The sequence below is a fragment of the Asterias rubens genome, chromosome 3 (assembly GCF_902459465.1).
Source record: "Asterias rubens chromosome 3, eAstRub1.3, whole genome shotgun sequence".
Classification (NCBI taxonomy): domain Eukaryota; kingdom Metazoa; phylum Echinodermata; class Asteroidea; order Forcipulatida; family Asteriidae; genus Asterias; species Asterias rubens.
In genome coordinates, this window is record NC_047064.1 from 3,365,611 (window position 1) to 3,390,146 (window position 24,536).

Genomic DNA, 24,536 nt, shown 5'->3' on the forward strand with positions numbered 1-24,536 from the left:
GTGCATTTTATGTTTATAGATGAAGTATTTTTTAATGACATTTCCTGAATAAATTCATTTATAAACTTGATGTATTTGTAATAAAATGTGGCCGTTTCCAATGTATCAGCAGGCCAGTTTTTTTCTTCACGAAAGCAACGGAGACAATTTTACTTTTCAATTTGCTTTTTCAAAGGGCCACTCAGTCAAAATGGCTGCCAATGTTTGTAATAAAAGATCCTGGTTTCTGGTGAATTGTTTCCGCTTTAAAAACTAAGCTTTGATGAAGATGCAAACACTATCTATACTTGGAGATAAGATTTGAGATTCTTTGACAAATGATGTTATCAAAGATGATTCATGCGAAGAAATGTCTTTGAAATAAACTTGACTTACGCTTACAGGCTCCATCTATTAGTTAAAACCCCAATGACAAAGAAAATAGCATAATGATATGTAGATAAAGCTAAGTTGTTGCGATTAGCCAAAGGCAATTTTACATTATTCAGTGAATAGTTAGTTCCCTATTAGTCAAATGCTTTCATATCACATTATTATAATTAAAGGCACTGGACACTTTTGGTATTTGTCAAAAGGCCAGTATTCTGACTTGGTGTCTCCAAACATATATGCATAAAATAACAAATCTGTTAAATTTGGGCTCAAGAAATAGTGAAAGGAAAAATAATACCATTGTTGCACAAATTTGTGTACTTTCAGATGCCTGATAAAGGCTTCAGGCATGAAGTCTGTCTCAGTTTCAAATATTTTTAGAGAGCAAAAAAATTACATGTACCTCTCAAAAAATTAAGTTACTTCAGAGGGAGCCGTTTCTCACATTGTTTTATACTATCAACAGCTCTCTGTTGCTTGCTACCAAGTCAGTTTTTATGCTAACAATTATTTTGAGTAATTACAAAGTGTGTCCACTACCTTTATAAGGTTTTGATACTTTTTTTGGAAATAAAACCTTTTGTAAATCAAGTTTTTGGCCATGACTTGAATCCCTACTCACTGTGAATGAAGATGTATGTAGTCTGGTTTACCTGTAGGAGCTTCTTCTTCATTAGTCTTCAAATTTTTTTAGAAAAAAAAAAGGGAAAACTACAGAAATGTTTTCAGGACAGTCGCGTAAGTCCTTTGTACATGCTAGAACTATTTTTGTCTCACTGAGACAAAATATATTTTTGTGACATTGTTTTATTCGTTTCTAAAAAACTACAGCACCTCAGCAAGTAACATTCTAAGGGAAGCTTTCTATAACCATTAGTTTAATGTAAATCTGTGGACATTTGTGTTTTGTGTCCTACAAAAGGAACCCAAACCCTTTATGAATGTTTGATTTATTCCTATCGTCTCTATCTTCCCCTATGTCTTTAGGTTCAAGTCATCCCGTGGGTGCTCTCAGACAGTAACTTTGTCCGGTGTCCATCCCAGCGGTTGGATCCTGACAAGACAGTGTTTGTTGGTGCACTCCATGGCATGCTGAACGCAGAAGGACTGGCACACATCATGAACGACCTGTTCGGAGGGGTGGTTTACGCTGGCATCGATACGGACAAACACAAATACCCCATAGGTAAGTCAAGAAAACTAGAGGTCTGATTTTCTTATCAGTACTAATTGTTTCATCAGCACTTCTTTTCAGGTTTTCAAACTATTTAGAACCAGTATAACAATGACCTAGGTTAACTGTAGGTGGTAGTCTGCTAATCGTGTAGATTAATGTTTGAACAATTGTCCGACATGTATGCTGTCACTAGCAGTGAATAACTCGTCCAAAACGTTTAATTGAGGCTTTGCAAAATTTCCCAGAGTTTTCGTTTTCTTGTTGCAATCCTGATGCACGGTAACACCAGGGCTAAATTTCATGGCTCTGCTTAATGCCTTAAGTCTGCACTTGTGGTCACCACTCTTTGATTACAGGGCAAATCTCTACGCCAGCTATTGTCGGCTTATGCCTAGAATTGCACACGCACAAGCAACAGCTTCCTCCTAACCTGCGAAATACGCTTGATGTAAGCGCGGAATTCCCTTCTTCTGTGAGCGCCATTTCTTTGCTTACACTTATAGTAAGCAGAGCCATTTGACCCAGATAAGCTCCATGGCAGATGGACTCTTTAATAAGACTTGGCATGTAGCATTTGTGGGTATTCCATTTAAAAAGAAATTTGTTGAGAGCAACAAATTTATTCCCAACTTGTTTTGGAGTTGCCATCTGCATGTCACCCCTAGAAACCCCCTTCAGCTTGCATATATGTATTTATGTTTTCTCAGGGGGGTGGGGTTAAGGAATATCTAAACGTTTTGCCGTGCCAATTTTATAAACTGTTTTCCACCTGATAGAGTTCGCAGGGTGCCTATTCGGTAGGTTTTAAGGTTACAGTTTTCACCCCCTGAAAAAAAAGTAATGTTTAAAACATCTTCCCAAATGATTGTTGTGAGATATTTTTTAGTTCATGTTTATAAAGCTGAAATACTAAATGTTGTACTTATGATGACTATAATTGAAAAACTACATTCATGAGTTTGAAGAAAATTTATTTTGAAATGTAGCATTTTTATTTGCTTTTTTTTGAAAGAGTGTATTCAGTTTTAAAAGTGATTGTTACAAATACTTCTGATTAATGTTAGTCTTAAGGTGCTTTGTAGTACTTTTTTTGAAGATTTTGTCGTAATTATCGACAGCTATGTTCCCCATAAGGTTTTCTCTTTGACTCTATCTCATGCGAGTCTGGTAAAGGTAGGAAATACTTTTGGTAATTTTCCAAGTACCCAAATTTTGCAGATCAGAACACCAGAGCTTGTGTCTGGTGCGTTTGTCACTCGGCCAAGACTTGTCAACTTTGATTTTAATCACTAATTCAGCTTTTGTACAAAAATGTGAATATTTTTTAGAAAATTTTGCTATTGACTTTTTTACCCCACAGGTTCAGGCCGTGTAACTTTTAACAACAGCAAAAGTTTCATGAAGGCAGTCGGAGCAGCGTTTGTGGAAATAAAAACAAGCAAGTTCACTAAGAAGGTAAAGTGTCTTTGTCTTGTCTGAAAGTCAACAGTACAGCGCCCTCTCATGTTGGAGTATGGAAAGAAGGCTAGAGAGTGTCTCAAAAGTAATGCAAATTTGAGGCGCAAAGGAAGTTTCCAGTGGGCTCAAGCCTACAATCCATTGGGCTGTCAAAACGTTCCACTAGAGCTTATTATCGTACCCAAGCATGTCGGCAATGCTATGACAGTGAATGTGCGCATGAGTCCTTTTGATGTTCAAAAGGAAAAGAATGGAGGGTCCTTGAGTGCACTGGGATACTTATTTGATCCAATTAGAATGTTCAAATAGTTCTGACCTTTGAGACGCTTCCTTATTGAAGTGACAAAAAAAAAACAAAAAAAAAAAAAAAGTAGAAGAGAGTAACATCTTGGCCAAAGTGTGTGTTCTGTTGACATTAGGACCTTTCAGGAGTATATTGAAAGTTTAGAATTAATTAAGTGGCATCTTTGATGGGTAAAAGAGCTTAGTTAAACTGTTTGGGTCGTAGACAAAGATTGCAAAGCCTATTAGCCATTTCCAAGTTGTTGTCTTGGGCCAACACTCTTGGGCCAGTGTATTTTTTTAAAGATTTTAATTTGAGAAATTTGGTCGCTGATGAATCTTTGTCCACTCCCAACAGGTCCAGATCGACCCCTACCTTGAAGACTCACTCTGCAGCTTGTGCCACACCCAAACTGGTCCCTTCTTCTGTCGTGAGCAAACCTGCTTCAAGTACTTCTGCAGATCGTGCTGGTTGTGGCAGCACTCCCTGACCCAGCTCCGTAGCCACAAGCCACTGATGCGCAACAGCAAGACCAAGACTCCGGATATCTGCTATGGGGTATGATGGAAGAAACTCCATATGAAGCACACCCTGTGTGTGTTCTTTGAGAGACTTGATAAATCTACGAGAAATTGCTGAATGCTGAAAATCAGAATGGATGTCCACGCTTCCCTTTGATTAGCTGTCAGGTCCAGGAGACTGCATGCTGATTGGTTTTGGCGACTGCAGATGAGCGCAAGACTGAGCGCTGTATCATTTTTGATTGGCCGGTTTTTAAATTTTCTTTGAAAAGGTCATTTGCATGATGAGTTTAAGGTGATTGATTGGATCAGTTTAAACATGTAGAAGTCTGAGTGGTCGCTTTTGTTGAATCTGATTTCAGTTGATTCTGATTTCAGTGAAGTTGATTTGATTTGGTGACAATTGTACACCACTTTAGAAAGCAGCATTGGCGCAAGAGACAATGAAAAAAAAGAAGAGATGTAACAATTCTATGAAGTATAATATTTCAACGGATGACCTATGACCCCGTGTTTAAAATGCTTGACTTCCAGGGGGTGAAAGCCTTTGTTAGAAACCTCCCTGTTTAAATGGAGGAGATGAGCAGAATGCCCCTCCCCTCCTGTCAACTATGGCTTGCACTCCCTGACAAAATCACAGAAGTTGCATGTTTTGATAAATTCTTATAGTTAAAAAAAGTCTGAAGTCAATGGACTAATCAGATAAATCGTTTTAAATAGCTCATATTTGGCAAAATAAAAACAGAGTTTACCTTTTGCCAAAAATAATCAAGTTTATATTTTAAACTATTCTCATGTTTTCATGTTTTTCATCCCCATTTTTTCATGCTAATCCTAGCATAAAGTGTCATTTTTTTAAGACAGACTCTTTAGTTTAAGCAGAAAAAAACCCAAATCAAAATAAGGTGAAAGTTTAAAATGACTAAATTGAGACTGATTGTCAAATTCGATTGATCGTGAAAAGATGTTATAAAGTAGAAATATTTGAGCTGAAAGTTTCATGCATGATTCCTGATAAAGTTTGACACCAACTTTAAATGTTTTACCATTCCCCATACAATCAATCGTTCAGATTTGAACATTGGGGTTTTTATTGATAATATTATTTTTGGATTAAAATATTTTTTTAATGATAAACATCTTTAGGGTATTTAGAAATCTTTAAAACCGTAACCACCTGAAAATAAATAAATCAAACATTGAAAAACGTTCTGATAATAATCATCTGGTTTACACGATGCGGGCAAAGTGATTTCAAAGAAGATTTTTAATAATATTTGGACAGATGAATTAAATGTCTTCACCAAACCGGACGAATTCGTAATTTTTATCTAACTAAAAAGCACAACAATTCAATGTTGGAAACCTGCTAAAATAAATGCCATTTTTTATTTGCGCAGATAGCCCAAGTCCACTTAAAATTAAGCTAAGCATCTGCTTTTTACCCAAAACAGGCGTGTATCTTTCCTCAAAGTTTTTTCAGATCTTTTTAAACAAGTGAGCATGTTTTTTTTAACGGAATTCTGAAATCTTTCCAAGATGATAAAGTGAAATCTAAACGCAGTGTTGACTTCTACCTTTAAGCAAGAAAGGAAGGCGATTTCGGTAGCATTTTAGATTTGAATAACAAAAAAAAACCATTTATATTACCTTGGATACTTTTTAAAACTACAATTTACCAGCATTTAATGTACATATTTGTTTTCTCTCAAAAATCTCTACATGCCATGTACAACAAGACTGAAGATGGGTCTATGCTGAACGAAGATGGTCAATAATTTTAAGTACTGTTTTATATATGCCAGGGTGGATACTGAATTATGTGCGGTTTAAGGAGAGTATTTTGTAGCACTTTGTAATTCACTATTTTTGTCTTTGATACTTTTACTATATTACCGAGACAAAGTCTTGTGTATGTACATTTATTTGATCAAAAGGAGACGAGATGGAGACAATTTAGCAAACTGAGTACTGTTTTGTATTGATTTTTTCAAGCTATTTTTCTTATCTGTGAAAAATCTAACAGAACTATTTTTTATTAATAGCGGAAGGGAAGTAAGCTCCGTTTGATGTGCTACTGTGCATGCAAGTACGATGAGAAATTTTTGATTTGTTTAAGGATTTAATAGAAGAGAACTTTTATTTTTTTGCAGAGCTAAAAATTGTGAATTCAGAAGCCTTAATTTGCGAACAAACTTTGTAGATTTGGCTGTTTTTAAGGGACAAATTAAACGACAACATGTATATTTTCATTTAAAGGTATTTTGTAAGCAAAATAAACAAAATGTAAAATATTTTTTTTTTTTTTGCCTAGCGCTTCCTGTATCAGAAATGAACAAAAAAGAAACATTTGTCATAAAACTACAAATGAAAAAAAAAAAAGTAATCTGATTGTATTAACTTTTTTGCATGTCATTTTGTGGTTGTTATTTAAATACCAATGTTTAAGTGCCTTTAAGAGTTGTTGATTTCAACTATTGTTACAGTTTAAAATTTGGCTTCATTAGAACCCCACTCTTGTTGTGTGTTTAAAAAGCTAAAGGAGAACAGGTTGCTATTTGCTCCAAATTGCTTAAATGTATTGTACCTTCCCACGACTGGACCGAACTTGACTACGGATTTTGCCTTTAATTGCACCATATTCTTTTATGTAAATGAAGGTTATTTAACAGACTTAAAGGGACACGTTGCCTTGGGTCGGTCGAGTTGGTCGTTGAAAAGTGTTTGAAACCTGTTTGTTATGAAATGCATATTGGTTGCACATTTTTTCATTTACGTTGCGAAGTAACACGGTCGGCCATTCTATGGAGACAAAATTTTGACTCCATAAAATGGCTGAAACAACACAGTTCGCAAAGTAAAAGGAAAACTGTGCAACTTCGAGGCATATTTGTGTGGTTCTTCTTTTAAAACATTTATCTAACCATGTATGCATTTCATAACAAATGGTTTAAAATGCTTTTCAATGACCAACTCGGGCTATCCAAGGCAACGTTTCCCTTCAACTTAACATAAGTTTAAATCATAAATGTTTTGTTTTAGTATTTGAAACACCATGAAAAAAATTGTTATTAAGACAACAAAAGTGACAGTAACACATATTTAATATGCATACATTTAACTTTTATTTTGATGTTCTGAAATAGTCGCTGTTCCCCCATTACTCAATTAAACGATTATTATTTGTATTATGGTGAGAATATTTTATAAAATTTCTTTTGGGCATTTTTTGCTTGTTAACTTTCCAGTTGGTTGTTTTAATAATTGTGACTGAATGGTCCTTGTATTTTCCTGTGCACAAAAATGGAAAGCATATTATTAGTGTATCAAAAGCCCACAGTGTGGCCTATCATTAAACAATGCATTGAGCAGCAGTTGCCTATGTTTCACTCTTCCAGTTAATTGAAAACAAGGAAATGCATCTTGAGAAATTGGTTTCAGACAAACAAGTAAAGTATGCTTGACGTTTATTAGAAAAGACACGCTTGACATTTTTTTCAAAGCTCAAAACCATTCCTGGATAAGTGTTTCTGCCATTAACTCAACTTGTTTTTTAATAAATGCCAAGTTTAAAACACTAGTGATAAGTCAACTAAACATTTCTCTAAGACATCTCTGACAGATGAAACTTAACATTGCTTCAATTTAGAATCTTTTTATGACGTATAATCTTAAACACATGCAGTTTTTGTTTTTCAGATCAACTAAAAGCAACCCAAAAGTTTAGAGTGTTTTGCATTCATAACAGTTTTACAGATCCCACCGATATTTTAGGTGTCTTTAATCGTGTTATTAAATTGCATTGTTATCAAGTTTCTTATTTTCTGAAAATGTGAAGGAAGGTTTTTGGGTTAATTTTACGCATTTTAAAAGAGCTGCCTGGCTACATTTGTCTCAATTACGATTGCCAATTGCATTTTATATAATTCCCTTTTCAATGTTCCCCTCCCCCTTCACATTCAGCACTCTTTAATGTTATAGTAATGTGTGCAATATTCTGACAAATCGTACCTTGTGATTGTCATCAAATGTTACTTTTTTCCCTCCAGTTGTAATTTTGTGTATTACAGTGCACTGATGTTTAATAAAGACACTTGTTTTTGCATGCATTTCAATTGAAAAAGACGGTTTTTCAGTCGTTATTTCTCTTGTGTTTAGACCGAGTTTAAAAACAAATTTTTAATAACATCAGATGGCCGGGCGGCCACTTCAAGTTTTGGGCTACCTTAACTGATTTGGGTCGCCTACCCAACTCAACTGCCACCAGGACAGGTTGCTTCCTATTCCTGGGGCTGAAACAGGGTTACCCTCTTCACAGTGTAAGGATGAAGGCATGGGTATCATCCACTAGGAGTCTGACTGGTAGAGCACAATGAATTTCTCCCTTAACTCTTTGAGAAGCAATTATGGTTAAGTGCCTTGCTCAAGGGCACAAGTTTCCTGACCAGGATTCGAACCCATACTCTGCTGCTGACGCCAGAGCTTGGGTTCAGTGAACTTGAAGCTTGGCCATGACAAGCCATGCAGGGCTCTTTAGCCTCAGGTTTTGGCTTTGCTCCATCATAAAACAATATTCACATTGACTTGAAGATGACCGTTGCATAATAAATAAAATAAATTGTCACATTCAAGTTTGATATTGTTATAAAATGTTATTTGTTATTGATATTATTATTAATACACAAGTTCTCCTGAGCAAAAATAAGTAGCTTATATATATCATAAAATAAATCATACCAATCTTCTAACACCTTTAAGATCATACATTGAACAGGGGGGGGGGGGTCATCCATTTAGATGGCCATTACAAAGTTTGTACTTGAAGATTTTCAGTGGCTAGCCAGCTGGACGGTTTGCTAGTCATTTTGGTTGTAAATACCTCCCTATTATAGGGATGCTTGACAAAACTGAACAAACCATTTTTATCAATAATAAATTATTATTATTTTAAAAGGGCCCTCTTGCAGAAGCTCACCAACTCAGAATTCTAAAATAACTTCATGCATTAATCGTTTCTCATAATCAAAATCTTTTGGGGTCAAAAATATTCCAACCAATATTTCTTTGAAGAGAATACTTTCTCAAAATAGTTTATACCAACAGCTGTAGTGCTTCTCGCCAAGTAAGTTGTTATGGTAACACATTTATGGAGTTTTGTCAATCTAAGTCTCTATCTTTAAATTAGGCTCAATGCCAAAAATGAAAATGGATCATAGTGCCCTCTGTTGGTGACACTAATGCACTTGTACACAGGAAATTGTTGACGGCTAACAATACTACATTATTTGAATACAGTAAATAAAATTCACCTCCCACCCACCCTGTCCCTCCGGTCAATCAAGTGACATTGAGAGATAAAAGTAAAACCATCGGTTAATCCACCCCTTCAAAGTAAACTGAAAGGAAAAGGAAAACGACTTGTTGAAAAGATAGATAATGACTAAACCCGACATTTAATCTAGGGTATCAATTTCTGTACAATTATGATAATCAAAACTTGAAGAAGAATCAAAATTGTTTGAGGGTCAAAAGTTGGTGAAGGGTCATAGGTCAATATGAAGGGTCATAGGTCAACGACCCTTTCTTTGTATTGAGGTAAGGGATTCTCCTTGAAGTACTTCTGGAGATAAGTACAGGTGAGTTTCATGTTGGTGTTCTGGGCGACAAAGTGGTCCAAGGCAGCCTGTAGAGTAGAGGGGGATAACAAAGGACAATAACTAGAATTGCTTATATAAAATTTAAATAAAAAAAACACCCCCTAAAACGATCACAGAGTTGCCAACTCTCCCTTATTATGCAGAAAAAGTTCATGAACATAAACCAATCATTCCATGTTCTGATGAACATGATTTTAAAATTATGTTTCAAATACTTTTTTTCAATGAGATATATAGCCTTTCAATAAGTTGTAGCCTGCCAGAATGATTTAAAAAACAACCTTTCAGACAGGAATGAAGAATGACAAATCAAATAACCAGTAACTTTGGGGCGTGTCGTGGACAAGTAGTCCCTCGGCTTTACGTCCTGTCTTATGGACCCTACTGAGTATCCAAGTAGAAGTAGTGGCTGAGTGGTCTACTTCATCGGACCCAAGCTCTGGTGTTGTCAGCAGCAGAGTGTGGGTTCGAATCCTGGTCATGGCACTTGTGCCCTTGTGAGCAAGGCACCTGACCATAAATTGCTTGATAAATAAAAAGTTGGGAAGGTAGTGCATTCTGCTCTACCAGCCAGGCTCTAGGGGACGATACCCATACCAACAACTTAACAGACTGTGAAGGGGGTCACCCTGTTTCAGCCCTAGGCGTAGGTGGCAACAAAGTACAATAAGATTACAGTAGGTTCAACCCCTGCTGCAGTCCTGTCTTACCTTTGCCAAGATCTTAGCAATCCCCTTCCCCCTCATGGACACAGGAACACCAGTGTGATGCAAATCAACCGTGTCTGCCTCCAGAACATCATAATTTAACACCGCCTTTTCCGTTACACCAGCTGGAGAAGAAACATTACGTGTGAATTTATTGATGTTTTCACCAGAAAATGAGAACTAACCTGTCTGCTATAGATTGAAGAGGGTGGTTAGGAATAATTCCCTTTTGTACATTGGATCTCGTTACAAAATGAAAAACACACAAGTGCAATGAGCTGATGATACCAGTCATAGACTGGATGGATGAATATCTTTTCGGGTTGTCAATCTTTAATTACAATGAAAAACCATCATGAAACAGGTCAGGGTCCAATTTCATCGAGCTGCTAAGTATAAAAATTTGCTGAGCATGGAATTTCTGCCTTGATAAAACTGGATTTTTATCAAGGAAGAAATTTCATGCTAAGCAAATGTTTGTGCTTATAGTAGCTTTATGAAATTGAGCCCTGGTTGTACAGTATGCAATTCAAGAAAACATTAATTAAGGACAACCATTAATTTGTAATTGGTTTGGGGGCCGTGCTGGGAACAATTTCATCCAGCAGTTATGCACCGCAAATTTCTTAGACTGTGAATAGGTTTTGTGCACACTGAATGCTAATAATATTGAGTTTGCAAATGAAAATTGTTCACTGCAGTGAGGTGGGACAGGAGGAAAAGACTTCACGGTCAGAGAAAGAGAGTACTGGTCATCACAACTATTGAGGTATTTTAGACGATTGTTATCCTCCACTCAACGATCACTGGCCTTCCGGGATTGAGGGTATTATGGTATCATTATCCTAGCTGGCAGAGACTCCAGAGGGTTCATCCAAATTCCAAATCGAGTTCGTTCAGCTACATTAAATAGCATTGGTTTCAGACCGTCGGTTTTGCACTCAAATGTTTTTAAGTAAAGACAGCTATTTTACAAAATAAGTGGAACGAGTATAGTATGGAGGCCCTACTCTTTCTAAATTGTTTTGTAAACTTACTGGCTGTCGTTACGTTTGACAATTGTGTGTAGAGACGATCGTCGATAGTGTAAATATAGCGATAAATGTGATTAAAATACTTGAGGCAGTCAAGCACTGTTTGTGGGGGTACCATAAACAGTGCCAACATATGCCGACAGTCCATTATATATTGGCACTTTTAGCAGGGCAAGTAATTGAAATAATCATCCCTTGATTGTTCCAAAGGGTCGTCCCTTATTGCTAAACAATCATAACTTTTTTTACTAAGTGGCCCTGCCTGCATTGTATTTGTACCGCCTACTGCCGGTTCCTCAGTTTGGTTGATAATTAATATACAAACCTAGTTGAATGTAGAAAGTCTTGTTTTGTACGTCATGATCGACCACAAGATCTTGTGATGAAGCCTCCGCCATTGTTGACATCGCTGCCCTTGTAAAAACACTAACACCAGAATAACTGGAACAAACCGGTAAAGTTCTCACACGGTTAACTGCATTGAACAAGTGTCTGTCAACTCTATGGACCCTGCAACAAACAGCAGGGCATTTGTTGAGAACAAGTTTGAGGCAAAAAGCGAAACTCATGTCTGAAACTTTCTCTCTTTTCTGTCCACTGTTAGCAGTGTAATGAAGAGTGCAGAATGTGACTTGAATTGAAAGACTAGCAATGCTAGCGTCTTTAGCGACGAGCGTTGATAAATTAATATTTTGTAATATTATAACTGCATATCTCAAATCACTTTGGAGCATTGAGTCACATTTTGGTTGAACATATGGTAGGCCTACACACGCATGTAATACTGAAAATCCGTTCGTGGTTATCTCAACAAAATCCGAAATGTAAACAATCAGATAAATTTACATACAACGGCCTCAGCAGACAGCAATCCTTTCCCACTCACTCAGCAGACGTCCCGTGTCAGAGAAAGAATTATTAAACGGTAATCACTACGCGCTACCTGTGACCTACTTTGACCTCTACACTATATTCCACAGCGTTGTTAATCCAGGGTCAAATAAAAACACCTAGTTGTGTAGTGGTTACCCTTTAGGACAGAACTCCAGGAAATAGACCGCGTTTTCAAAAGGGCGCCACCAATAGTAAGTAAGTACTCAACATGTGTTTAGAGCTCTGCACGGCTGAAAATGTCGGCGGTCGGACTTACTTGAACTGATAAAACAAAAAAGATGACGGAGCTTAATAATGTTCTGAAGAAGCTGATTGAGACAACGAGACACAAAAATAAATGCACTCAAGAAAAGGTAATCTTTAGTTTAGATATAGGGTCTATTCAATGGCCAAGGCTGCCTTGTGTAATACAAGTTGTATTGTATACATTTATAAACCAATAATAAAGCCTAAAAATTAAAAAGGGAGTTGATATTTGACAGTGTTGTTTGTTGGTATTCGTCCTTTATATGTATAACACGTGTATACGCGCCATTGCCTGTGTAGAAAATGTTTTGGTTCGCCTTTGACGCGGTAAAGTGTCACGTTCAAAGGGCGATGCGCAGAAATGAACACGGGAGATAGGCCTTAAAACCACTATGGATTCTCCTAAATGTCACGTGTTTACAGCAAAGAGTCATGTGGTAACGGCAACGCACAGAAAATGAACATGGGAGATGCCAATGGTGACCCCTATGCCAAAGCTTGAGTATGTACGCGCGGTTGATCTAGGTATTATCATCTATATCTATGGTGGAGCTTGGTCAATTGTAGCGTGCAAACTTCATCGACACGCGCACATTTTTCCGCCCGCGAATTTCACACCCAAAAGCTTGAAGTTTGCGCAGCCCATCGATAAACAAATACCATGTGGGACACTTCTTTATCTTCTTCCTTTGAGTGCAGCCTTCAAATGATTGAAGATGTACGCAGGCACTTTCTGCAAAGATCCAATAATTGTAACACTCCTTCCGACTGGTGGGGGGGGGGGGGGATGGACAGACGGACACGATTATCGCAACTGTGTCATGCACACTGCCACTGGGGAGAATCCTTTTTTTAACATTTTAAGTTAATGTTCTGCTGGGGTCAATTACGTGCATTGATGTGAAAATGATACTTACGCACGGGACTTGTGGCTCTGTGTTCCATCTTAAGGACATAGCAATAATGTTTTTTAGTGATCAGAAGCGTGTACAACCAATCGGCCACGACACATCTAGTTCTTCCGTAAATATAATTAATTCTTAGAAACAAATCTTGCAAAATTTAGTATAACAACTCTAAGTTGGTATTTTGAAACTTGACATTCCATTTTTTGACATAGGTTTGACATCATTTTATGACCTTGATTAATCAGATACAATATTTTTTATAATTTGAACTTACTTTCTGTTTAGGAGTTGGGCAACGTTTGCTGCAAGGTGAAAGCACTACTTCAGCAACCAGCAAGTATTCCTGCTTGGTACATGTCCCAAGATGGTAGAGACTGTCTAATAAAAGCTATCATATCATTGGCTGATAGGGCTGGGTTCCCTCAACTGCTGTCCAATGAAAAGGATGGTAAGTTGGCATGATTAAGGAAGTAAATTCACAGTGGGAAACACCCTGAGTGATCTTTTGGCAGCATTTTCCTAGAAAATATTTTTTTTCACTTTTTTGGTTGATTACAGTCAAACTGTATACCCTTTGAAAGAAACAACTGAGAATACATGTATACTTGTAAACATGTTTCTTGTAGTTTGAGTACAAAGAAGGACACAAACTTCTTAGTTATCTTTTACAGTTTTTTTAAAGAATTTATTGTTTTTTTTAGCTCACTGTGAAATCATGGAGCCTGAAGACCTTTTTTGCAAATATCCATTGCGCAAGCGCTAACTGTTGAACAAGTTGCATGCTGGTCTAGCTATGGATCAAATTTGAGCGTTAGACCAGCATGCATCTCATTCGATGCCTGCAGCGCGCATATCGAGTATTTGTGATAAGGTTCATGGTACGATTTTCAAAAAAAGGCAAGGTGCATTTATAAACATGAATGGCGAAAATACTGAATAAAACTTAAATGAGGTTCGTGGAGATGATAGCGAAATGAACTTTGTAGTTCTAGGAGTAGGTTGAGGGATATAGACCTAGTTTTAGGATCCACAAAAGCTTAAACTATTTAAATGTATTATTCTTTCTTTCAAGATTGTCACAAGGAATTCTCCAGAGTCACAGCACTCGCTGCGTCCACATTAACAGCTATTCTGACACACCTCCAGGATGGACACAGTCCATTGGTCAATACCAACGACCCGCAGGAGGAAGAGTCTCAGCGATTGGTCAGAGATATTCTACGAGCCGTGACGCCACATTGCCTGGTCCTCATTGCTATGCACCGAGACCAGAATCATTCGTGGACTGATAGGCAGGCAAAACAAGCCACTGAGGGTATGTTCAATTATAAGTAATTCAAAATAAACTAAAGCCATTTATACTTAAAAACAGTGGACACTATTGGTAATTACTCAAAATAATTATAAGCACAAAACCTGACTTTGTAACGAGTAATGGGGAGAGGTTGGTAGTATAAAACAATGTGAGAAACGGCTCCCTCTGAAGTGACATAGTTTTCGAGAAAGGAGTAATTTTCCACGAATTTGATTTCGAGACCTCAAGTTTAGAATCTGAGGTCTCGAAATCAAACATCTAAACGCACACAACTTCGTGTAACAAGGGTGTTTTTTCTTTCATTATTATCTCGTAACTTTGACGACCGATTGAGCTCAAATTTGTACAGGTTTGTTATTTTATACATATGTTGAGATACACCAAGTGAGAAGACTGGTCTTTGACAATTACCAATAGTGTCCACTGCCTATAAAGTACCCTGTTGTCATCTTATTCTTTAAGATATGACATTTTAATGGGAATCTTTTACAATTTTCGATCCCTTGCTTGGTGTAGTGGAAGATCAATTTGTGCTGTATCTGATGGGCAATGATTTTACCAAAGAATAGATTGTTTTGTTCTGTTTGATCAATCAACCAACCAATCATTAGTCAAACAATCAATTAATTGATTTACCTGCCCAACAGAGATTAATAGGCTTTATCCAAATTGGTGGCTGTAGCTACGGCTACGACTGTTGCTAAGGCGTGTCATGGCCGAGCGGTTAAGAGCACCAGATTCAAGCCGTGCTGTTTGATCAGCAGAGTGTGGGTTTGAATCCCGGTCGTGCCACTTGCTACATAAAATTGGGGAGGTAGTGCTTTCTGCTCTACCGGCCAGGCTTCGGACCGATGATACCTAAGCCTACATCCGTATGGACTGTAAAAGCCCAAGGAGTAGGTGGCAACAGCCTCTGGACAAAAATAATTGTAACCCACACCTTGAAGTGGCCTTCAGGCCTTGTGTGTCTGGAAACTTTGAAAAAAAAAAAAAAAAAAATATTTTATCGCTAAAGGACGTCCTATTCTTCAACACATGATGCATAAAGCTTGCCATAGCCATAGCCGTAGTCGTAGTCATAGTCATTCCGTAGTCATTCCGTACACAGCCAAAGTCTCTAAGGCTTTCTGCTATCTGATATCCAACCAGATCTCAGCAACGTACTCTGCCAGATATCAGACTGTAGCTCGACTTCTTGTCTACTCAGTGAGGGCCTCTCCAAGGACCAAGACCAAGACAGTCGCGGTTTCTTCAGTCCGGTTCTAGATCTTCTTAAGGAAAGATTGACGAGGGAGAAATGGGAGAAAGAACCAGCTGCTAGGCAAGCCTTCAGTTGGTGTCTGTTGCAAATGAAGGTTAGAGGATTAATAATAAAAGTTGTGCTTTCTGCCTCTTTTTCTCTGTTCATTTCTGTCCACCTGACTGCCTCTGTTACAGTCATTACAGAAACTAGACTGAAACCTCTAACCCCCTATAAATATGCCAATATGTCTCACATTCTTCAGTCTCCTGACGATGACTAAAGCCCGGTTCATACTTCCTGCGAATGCCAATGGGAAGCGAATCTTGACGTAACAAATTCGCAACGAACAATTCGCAGCAGTTTCGCTCTGCTCTACTCTCTTGCGAATAATCGCTGCGAAAGGAGGGTGTGACGTCAAGTTCACGTCAAATTCGCTTCGCATTCGCATTCGCAGGATGTATGAACCGGGCTTTAAGCAAGCTAGGAGACCAATCAAGAACTCACTATGTGGAAGTGAAGTAGATAACAAGAAGTCCCCTCGATCCACTAAGTGAAAGTAGTAGTCCTGGATGGTTCTTTTTAGAACTGATAAGTCTCCAGAATTCCAGAAAAATCAACTGCACTGCAGTAGAATATGCAAGACAAGTTCTCAAAAGAACATAATCTATACCCAGCAAGTCGGCAAACCAATTAAACATCATTACAGAGTTGTCATATATTAGTCTTTCATATAAAAAATTAGTATTTTAATATATTGACGACAAAGAATGTTCACGATATGCACATAGTATTCAACAATCCATTCCAGAACCAGGCACCTCCTGTTAAAACTCCAAACTGTGTTCATTTACTCATCAAATAGTCGAGATGATCTTTAATCTGATTTGATCAATTTAGTTAACTTAAAAAATAGGGAGACCGCCATCATGGGGCTAGATAGATAGTTCAGTTAGTAGACCACTGGTTTGTTAATCCGGAGTTTGTTGGTTCCAGTCCCGCTCTATAGTAGATTTTTCTTTGTACAACTCAAATCAAACTCCAAAGCGAATGTATTAAAAAACACAAATTTGGACACATATAGATCGAAATGAAAATAAGAAATATGATTTATTGAAAGTAGTTGTTGTGCATCAGTAATTTGAATATCATTTAATTTTTTTGGTATTTTTAGCATCCTCATCTTGGAGAACATCTGGAAAGAGTCCTTCCTCCTTCGTTACTTTTTGTCGATGACCATAAGGTAAATAATGAATTAATTATACAATGAATAATAGTTCAAATGGTTCAATAAGACTTCAGTGACAAGATTGTCGTAATCTTAATCTCATTTATCTCATATCTTGCAGAGTCTGTGGTGTTCAATATATAGGTGAAACAAGAACTACACTCAAGAGGCGTTTCTACGGCCACAGATCTACAGTCAAGACCCAAAAGCTAGATACACCTGTAGGTCATCACTTCAATCTTCCTAATCACTCCATTTCTGACATGATCTTACAGGGCATAGAGGCACTAGGCAACCACAGAGAGACTGTGCGTTTGAGTAGGGAGAAACTCTGGATTAGACGCCTCCAGACCATTCAACCCCATGGTCTGAACATCCAAGAAGGAAACGACTAATAAACCTTTTGTTTTGCCGTCTCCTTTTTTCCCCATAGCCTTTTAGCCTGAGCCTCATTCACTAATATAAATTACTTTTTACCCAACCTCACCACCCTCGATGTTGTCCTTTGTGTTTCCATATTCTTGCTTGTGGTCAAGCCAGCCCCTTCCCTTCACCCCCCCCCCCCTTTTTTGTCCCCCTATTCTTTGTTTACCCCCTGCTTTTTTATGTATGCTTTCTAACCCCATTCATGTATTTCCACTTCACTGCTTATGTTTCACTTAGTTACCTGTTCATGTTTGTTGTGTTGTCATTTAGCCTTCGAGAAAGACTCTGCTAGGGTCGAAACGTCAGGCCATTAACTATTTTTTGCACTTAATTGTTTTTCTTACATGTTTGAATCATTTGAACAGTTGTCGGCCATGATAACAGCCGTATTTCTAATTTTAGTTGACTGCTCAAAGTGACTGCTCAAAGTTTGCTTTAACTTTACCTGTGTTGATTTATAGTTTGCATTAATTTGACTGCTCAACCAGATTGTTTTTATTTTTCTTTCAACTTGACTGCTTCTGTTGAGCCCGGTTCATACTTCTGCGAATCTGAATGCATTACAAACTTTGGCGTGACAGGGCTGTTTATGCAGCAAGTGTTTCACAGGAGTTCAGCACAAGTCAACTGATGCGAATTATTCGGTGAATTTGTGACGTCAAAGTTTGTATTGCATTCACAAGAAGTATGAATCTGGCTTTACACAAGTTTACGGGTTTGTGTAAGATGTTGTCATTTTAGCCTTCGAGAAAGACTCTGCTAGAGTCAAAATGTTTTGCCATGTACTATTGTTTTGTATTTCAAATTTTTTTTGTGTGGCCATCTTCAGGTTTGCGGTTAAAACGATTAGCTATAAACTATGTCATAAAACTAAAAATCACAACAAACTGCAGAATGGTATTAAAGTGTAACCCTCTTTTGTCTCAACAGGTAGCCAACAAGTTGTTAGGCATTCAGTGTTTAAAGCACATTATAAACAATGTGGTAAGTAAATTTTCCACTGTAGTATTGGGTTGTCGGGGCAGGGAGCCGGAGGGCATAAAGGTTGTTTGTCACATTTTGGGTAGTTTTAGCAAGATACTCAAGAAATGAGGTTACCCAAATAGCCAGGGTGTGACTTATATAAAAAGCGAATTACAAACCATGGACCATCTACTCAGATGTTCCTTATACTGAAGCAGAGGTGCGAGGCATAAAACTTTGCTGATTTCAATGACTGTGTTCAGTTCTGGCTGAAAAACACCTGCCGTATGTGCGAACACGAAAACAAGAAGCAGCAGGATATTGATACACAATGATAATAGTATAGTAGTATGGCAGTATGTTAGTTTGAACGCCTCATAACGAAAGTAAATATCTTGCAGACTCATCAACGAAGTCCACACGATTGATCAATGATTCATTGTTCTTTTTCTTCAGAATCCTACTGAGCTACGGTGGTATGGCCGAGCCATGGTCATTTACGAAGCCCTTCACCATCAGCTGTTCTCACAGAAGCCTGCCCTCATTGTTCAGCTCCTGCCATGCTTGATAAGCATTCTGGCTGTTGTAGAGAGGTCTCCCCATAAAGCAGATGAACCAAGAAATGTAGGTTAAAGTTCACTAGGATTCTGAAATGTTTGTTAATCACTGTCTTATATACATTGTGAAGTTTTAGTGGTGTCCGAAGTAAGAAAGTGTTCTTTGTTGGCTCTCAATTCATCAGAGCCAAATTTGTAAAACTATTTACAACGGCCGATTTCACGAAATGCTACGATTAATCCTATCTCGAGTTAGGACGAGTCATCCGTCCTAACTTAGGATGTGTTCAATGCGTCCTAATGTCTATGAATAGTGAACTTAATACGCCCCAAGTTCTAAGATTAATCCAAAGTTAGGAAGAGTTTGGTGAAATCAACGGCAGGACTCGGGGAAAGTACCGAGTGTTCCTCTCATGCTTGCCAATATAGCTCTCCATTAGCTACATGCATGACCTCGCCGACTTTTGACAAAGCAATTTATGGTCAGGTGCCTTGCACACAAGGGCACAAGTGTCATGATCAGGATTCGAACCCACACTCTGCTGCTGACAGCACCAGAGCTTGGGTCCCTTGACCTAGGTCGCTCAGCCACAACACGACACAAAGTACTCTGAGCTTTTGTACTGCTACTTCATGTCATCCTGTTGTATGTTTCAACCTGAAACGCTTTAATCTCTGGGAACATTTTTGGTTTGAAATCCAACTCCTTAAATTCATTTTAAAGGCTGCATAAATAAACATTTAACTTGTAAAAGAAACTTGAACTACTATTCGCCATATCATTAAAAGCTTTTGTCTTTCCCTGCAGCCAAACCGTTACGACAGTGTCTTGCAGACTGTACTGAACAGCATGGAGTTTGAGCAGACATTGGCGCTTCGTCAGGCGTACGCTCAACATTTGCATCTTTTCATTGACTCCATGGGGATTACTGTGCTTCGAAGTATCAAGGTAGTTTCACATAAAGAATCTATGTACTTTTTGTTGAACAAAAACACAACGTCTACAGATTAACACTAAACTTACACAATGAAGATAATGATTGTAGAAAGCTTCCCTGAAAACATTACTTGCTGAGGTGCTGTAGTTTTTAAGAAATGAGTAAAACAATGTCATGAAAATAATTTTCGTCTCACTGATCATGAGACGAAAAACTTTTTAGCATGTAAAAACGTATTTTCATGACATTGTGTTACTCATTTCTCAAAAGCTACAGCACCTCAGCAACTAATATGTTAAGGTTATCTTTAAACGGTGTAAGTTTAATGTAAATATGTGGACATTTTTTTTTGTGTTACAAAAAGTACCCAAATCCTTTGATCAGTAAAGCAGGCACTGTTTTCTTTCTACTTTAGTCTGATTTCCGATTTTGTTGCCCTTGAAAAAATCTGAAACTATTGTGATTAAATGGCCTCCAAAGTCTGTTAGAGACTGCACCATGTGTGCATGTTGGTCAGTTCTTGTTCTCGATAAAATGTTCCTATTTTTTTCTAAGGAACAAAAATATCATGCCCGGTAAACTCAGTGATCAACGCAGACTGAGCTCAATTTCACAATTTCTCATTAATCTAGAGAATTATTCGTGTGATTGTGAAATACCTGGAGGTTTCCGATGGGCAAGATGACGTATCTAGGATGAACATATTGCTGTCACTTACTTCACTTATACATCAGGCGTGGCCAAGGTAATATTATTTTATTATTATTTTTAATTTCTGGTAATACCTCTTACAGATCTACTACTGAAAGCGGTGCTCTTTACGGTTTTGACTTAAAGGCACTGGAATCCTTTTGGTAATTGCTCAAATAATTGTTAGCATAAAAACTCACATGGTAACAAGCAACATTGTGAGAATAGACTCTCTCTGAAGTAGCGTAGTTTTTGAGAAAGAAGTAATTTCTCAGTAAAATATTTGAGTTGATTCCGAGACCTCACACGTGAGGTCGAGAAATCAAGCATGAAAGCACACAACTTCGTGTGACAAGGGTGTTTTTTCTTCCATTATCAACTTCGACGACTAATTGAGCTCAATTTTTCACAGATTTGTTATTTTATGCATATGTTGAGATACACCAATTGAGAAGACTGGTCTTTGCAGTTACCAAAGGTGTTCAGTGTCTTTAACTTTTATTGATTTCTAATCAACGAGGGCATTTCAGATGAAACAATTTCACAGGACGCTTAACTACCATACCCACTACCATACTTCTAAGACCTTCAGCATCTTTCAGGCAGATTGTGGTGCTCTTTAGATACTATTTATTATTATTATTTAACAAGGGGTCTGTCGGATAAAAATTTGACACAATATCTCTGGGTCATTACTATAGTATGATCATGATCCTACCTTTAAAGGTAAAATGTGTCAGTCAACTTTCATGTAAAATATCATGTTATTTACACAGGATGCAAAGCCACTGGGAGGTTCTTGTGACAGTATTGCTGAAGCTGATGCACAATGTCTGTGATGACTCCTATACATCACCACAAACAGGTAACTTTCACACTGTTTTGAATGTATTTTGAGGGTTGAACAAAGAAAACAGAACTTGAACCTGTGACCTTCAGAGTAGCGTGTGCTCTACCAATTGAGCTACATGTACATACATGTAGCCCTATGTTGGTGATCTCTCTACTGTTTCAATATCTTTGTTTTGGGCAGGTATCTCACCCAAGTTGACGATACTATCTGTGAAGAGGCAGCAGAGGGATCACCTAAAGGGGATGCAACTTTTTAGTTTGAGAATCAAACAAGAACCCACTCTATTTGTCTTTGTTCACCCCCCCCCCAATAAAAAAAAACCAATAATAATAATGTAAACAAATAGAAAATGCCCAATTCAGATTCCTTTGTGGCTTGTTTTCACTTGTTTGAAATGGAATGGGAGACTTTGTGATGCTAGGTGGCAGCAGACTTACCAGGTAAATTTCCATTGTTGACGTAGTTCTGATCGTGTGACACGACCGAGAACAATGCATTTTACCTGGTAAGTCTGCTGCCACCAAGCGTCCCAAAAGTCTCCCATTATATTCACCACAATATCCATAAGCAAAGATATTCAATCACAAAAAAACATTGTTGATAGTTTTTTTTAAATCTGTAAATTACTGTGCCTAGTGATAGTTGGTCTTGCGAGAATGAATATACAGATTCTTTTGATAAGTTTATGAACTCTTCACCTTGTAAATTCCATGCATGTCTGACTTTTCTAACCTGCTATTCTTTGTCTCATTTTAATAATTTGTGGATGTAGGCCCGCTGTGTTCAAGAAGCTTCTCAATCAATTTTGCCTTTTACTATGTATTTTCTTGTATCTTTTTAACGTTTATAAATTGAATTTATTTTGTGCTATAAGTGTGAAATTATGATGTTCTGTGCTAAAGGCGATGATTTATTTAACTTTTGCTGGTTGTGATAATTAATTGGGCAAGGAGGTGGTCAGGTGGTAAGACATCTGCTCTAGCAATGCAAAGGTGGTGGGTTTGAATCCTACCCGAGTGATTTGTCTGTGAATATTTTCACAGAACTCGGAAAGTACTGAATGTACAGTGTTTAAAATTGTCTTTTTTAAGGGTAAAAATAAGTTACATTTTTTATCCCCACTGCAAACTAAAGTTTGAAAAAATATGTATGCCAACATTTGTATTGAATTCAACAGTCATTTATTCTATGTATATATTATAATTTGATGCTGTTTTTAACTTTGTTTTCTGTTTTGCTACCTGTTTATTTATTGTGGTATTTGGTTGGTTTATTTGTTGAGTTTAAACAAAAATATTTTCCTTTGTATTTCGACTCCTCTGTTCTTTGGCCTACAGTATTGACATAGTTATATAATTTTTAGCAAAGGGATTATGCTTTTTTGCAGTGGGTTAACCAGACATTTTCATTTGGGGGGGGGGGGGAAGCGGGGGAAAATACATATTTTGAGTGTGCTATTTAGGCATTTTTATTATACATTTATTTTATTTTATTATTTACCTATTTATTTATTTATTTATTTATTTATTTATTTATTTATTTATTTATTTGTTTATTTATTTATTATATATATATATTTTTTTGGGGGGGAGGGGGGTGGGGGGGGGGGGGGGGCAGTTGAAGAAAGGATTATGAGGGTTGTGCTTATATTGCCCTCCCCTGTCTGGTTACACCACTGTTGATTTGGTTGAACACTTTAGATTTAAATTTTGTAGTAATTTTTTTTCTTCTGTTTTTAATTTTTTTATATAGTTTAGATGACTTAAATAAAAAATTAAAATACTCGTAACTAATTGAATGAACAGATAAACATTTAAACTAGATAAATATTTTGCAATGTTATTCAAACAAGTCACAAAATAAGATGTTTTTGGTTCATTTAATTTCAACAGTGAGACGGTGTTTACTGGACAGGAGTGCGGAATGCCTGATACTACTTAGAAGATGCTGCAGTGAGGATCTTAAGAAAGCTATGCAAGATGTTCATCTCATAAGCAGTAAAGAAAACAGTAAAATGGAACACATCATCAAGAAGGTTCTTGACGCAAGCTGACGTCAAACCACTGAAGGCTGTAGCATTTTTGCTGTTCGCTAAACTCCAGAATGTCTGCCCTTTGCAGGTAACGAGAACGACAGTTCTTTTCAGAACTGAGAAGTCCCTGAATTCTGAAAAAAATCTACTCCGTGGTAGTAGAATATGAAGCAAGATAGTTCTCTAAAGAACAAAATTTACCTGTCAAGTAGATACACACATGGTGTTACCATCAATCCCATAGACGCACTTATTCCTAAGAAACAATTTCATGTGAGTTGAAGATGCTATGAATTGGAATCTTGCGCTACAGTGTACCTTGGCTACCAGCAACTCATGTGGGATCAGTGGTTACACCACTGTTGATTTGGTTGAACACTTTAGATTTAAATTTTGTAGTAATTTTTTTTCTTCTGTTTTTAATTTTTTTATATAGTTTAGATGACTTAAATAAAAAATTAAAATACTCGTAACTAATTGAATGAACAGATAAACATTTAAACTAGATAAATATTTTGCAATGTTATTCAAACAAGTCACAAAATAAGATGTTTTTGGTTCATTTAATTTCAACAGTGAGACGGTGTTTACTGGACAGGAGTGCGGAATGCCTGATACTACTTAGAAGATGCTGCAGTGAGGATCTTAAGAAAGCTATGCAAGATGTTCATCTCATAAGCAGTAAAGAAAACAGTAAAATGGAACACATCATCAAGAAGGTTCTTGACGCAAGCTGACGTCAAACCACTGAAGGCTGTAGCATTTTTGCTGTTCGCTAAACTCCAGAATGTCTGCCCTTTGCAGGTAACGAGAACGACAGTTCTTTTCAGAACTGAGAAGTCCCTGAATTCTGAAAAAAATCTACTCCGTGGTAGTAGAATATGAAGCAAGATAGTTCTCTAAAGAACAAAATTTACCTGTCAAGTAGATACACACATGGTGTTACCATCAATCCCATAGACGCACTTATTCCTAAGAAACAATTTCATGTGAGTTGAAGATGCTATGAATTGGAATCTTGCGCTACAGTGTACCTT

General features: G+C 37.3%; 3 protein-coding genes across 7 annotated transcripts in view; 2 read left to right on the plus strand and 1 right to left on the minus strand.

Annotated features, from left to right (window-relative positions):
* Positions 1-6,670, plus strand: part of LOC117287825 (cytoplasmic polyadenylation element-binding protein 1-like) — a 40,745-nt gene extending 34,075 nt beyond the window's left edge. For both annotated transcript variants that reach the window (XM_033768361.1, XM_033768362.1), the window contains 3 exons: positions 1,360-1,558; positions 2,910-3,004; positions 3,648-6,670. In XM_033768361.1, the coding sequence (XP_033624252.1) occupies positions 1,360-1,558; positions 2,910-3,004; positions 3,648-3,854 (501 nt within the window). In that variant the 3' untranslated portion in view covers positions 3,855-6,670. The remainder of the gene's footprint in view (positions 1-1,359; positions 1,559-2,909; positions 3,005-3,647) is intronic.
* Positions 6,671-8,982: 2,312 nt separating this feature from the next.
* On the minus strand, positions 8,983-12,112 carry LOC117287827 (protein NATD1-like). 4 transcript variants are annotated; one of them, XM_033768366.1, is made up of 4 exons: positions 12,060-12,112; positions 11,535-11,650; positions 10,179-10,300; positions 8,983-9,494 (listed from the first exon to the last, which is right to left on the minus strand). In XM_033768366.1, exons 2-4 carry the CDS (start codon positions 11,614-11,616, stop codon positions 9,375-9,377), a joined length of 324 nt encoding a protein of 107 aa, XP_033624257.1. In that variant the 5' UTR covers positions 11,617-11,650; positions 12,060-12,112; the 3' UTR covers positions 8,983-9,374. The 4 variants fall into 4 exon arrangements, with proteins under 4 accessions (XP_033624257.1, XP_033624255.1, XP_033624256.1 ...); XM_033768364.1 differs by having other exon boundaries at positions 11,535-11,719; positions 12,060-12,110; XM_033768365.1 differs by having other exon boundaries at positions 11,535-11,710; positions 12,060-12,105.
* Positions 12,113-12,294: 182 nt separating this feature from the next.
* Positions 12,295-23,845, plus strand: LOC117288350 (TELO2-interacting protein 2-like). The gene is made up of 11 exons (XM_033769177.1): positions 12,295-12,456; positions 13,543-13,705; positions 14,330-14,572; positions 15,722-15,927; positions 16,987-17,055; positions 18,397-18,450; positions 18,886-19,053; positions 19,795-19,935; positions 20,557-20,669; positions 21,391-21,479; positions 23,360-23,845. Exons 1-11 carry the CDS (start codon positions 12,382-12,384, stop codon positions 23,518-23,520), a joined length of 1,482 nt encoding a protein of 493 aa, XP_033625068.1. The 5' UTR covers positions 12,295-12,381; the 3' UTR covers positions 23,521-23,845.
* The last annotated feature ends 691 nt before the right edge of the window (positions 23,846-24,536 follow it).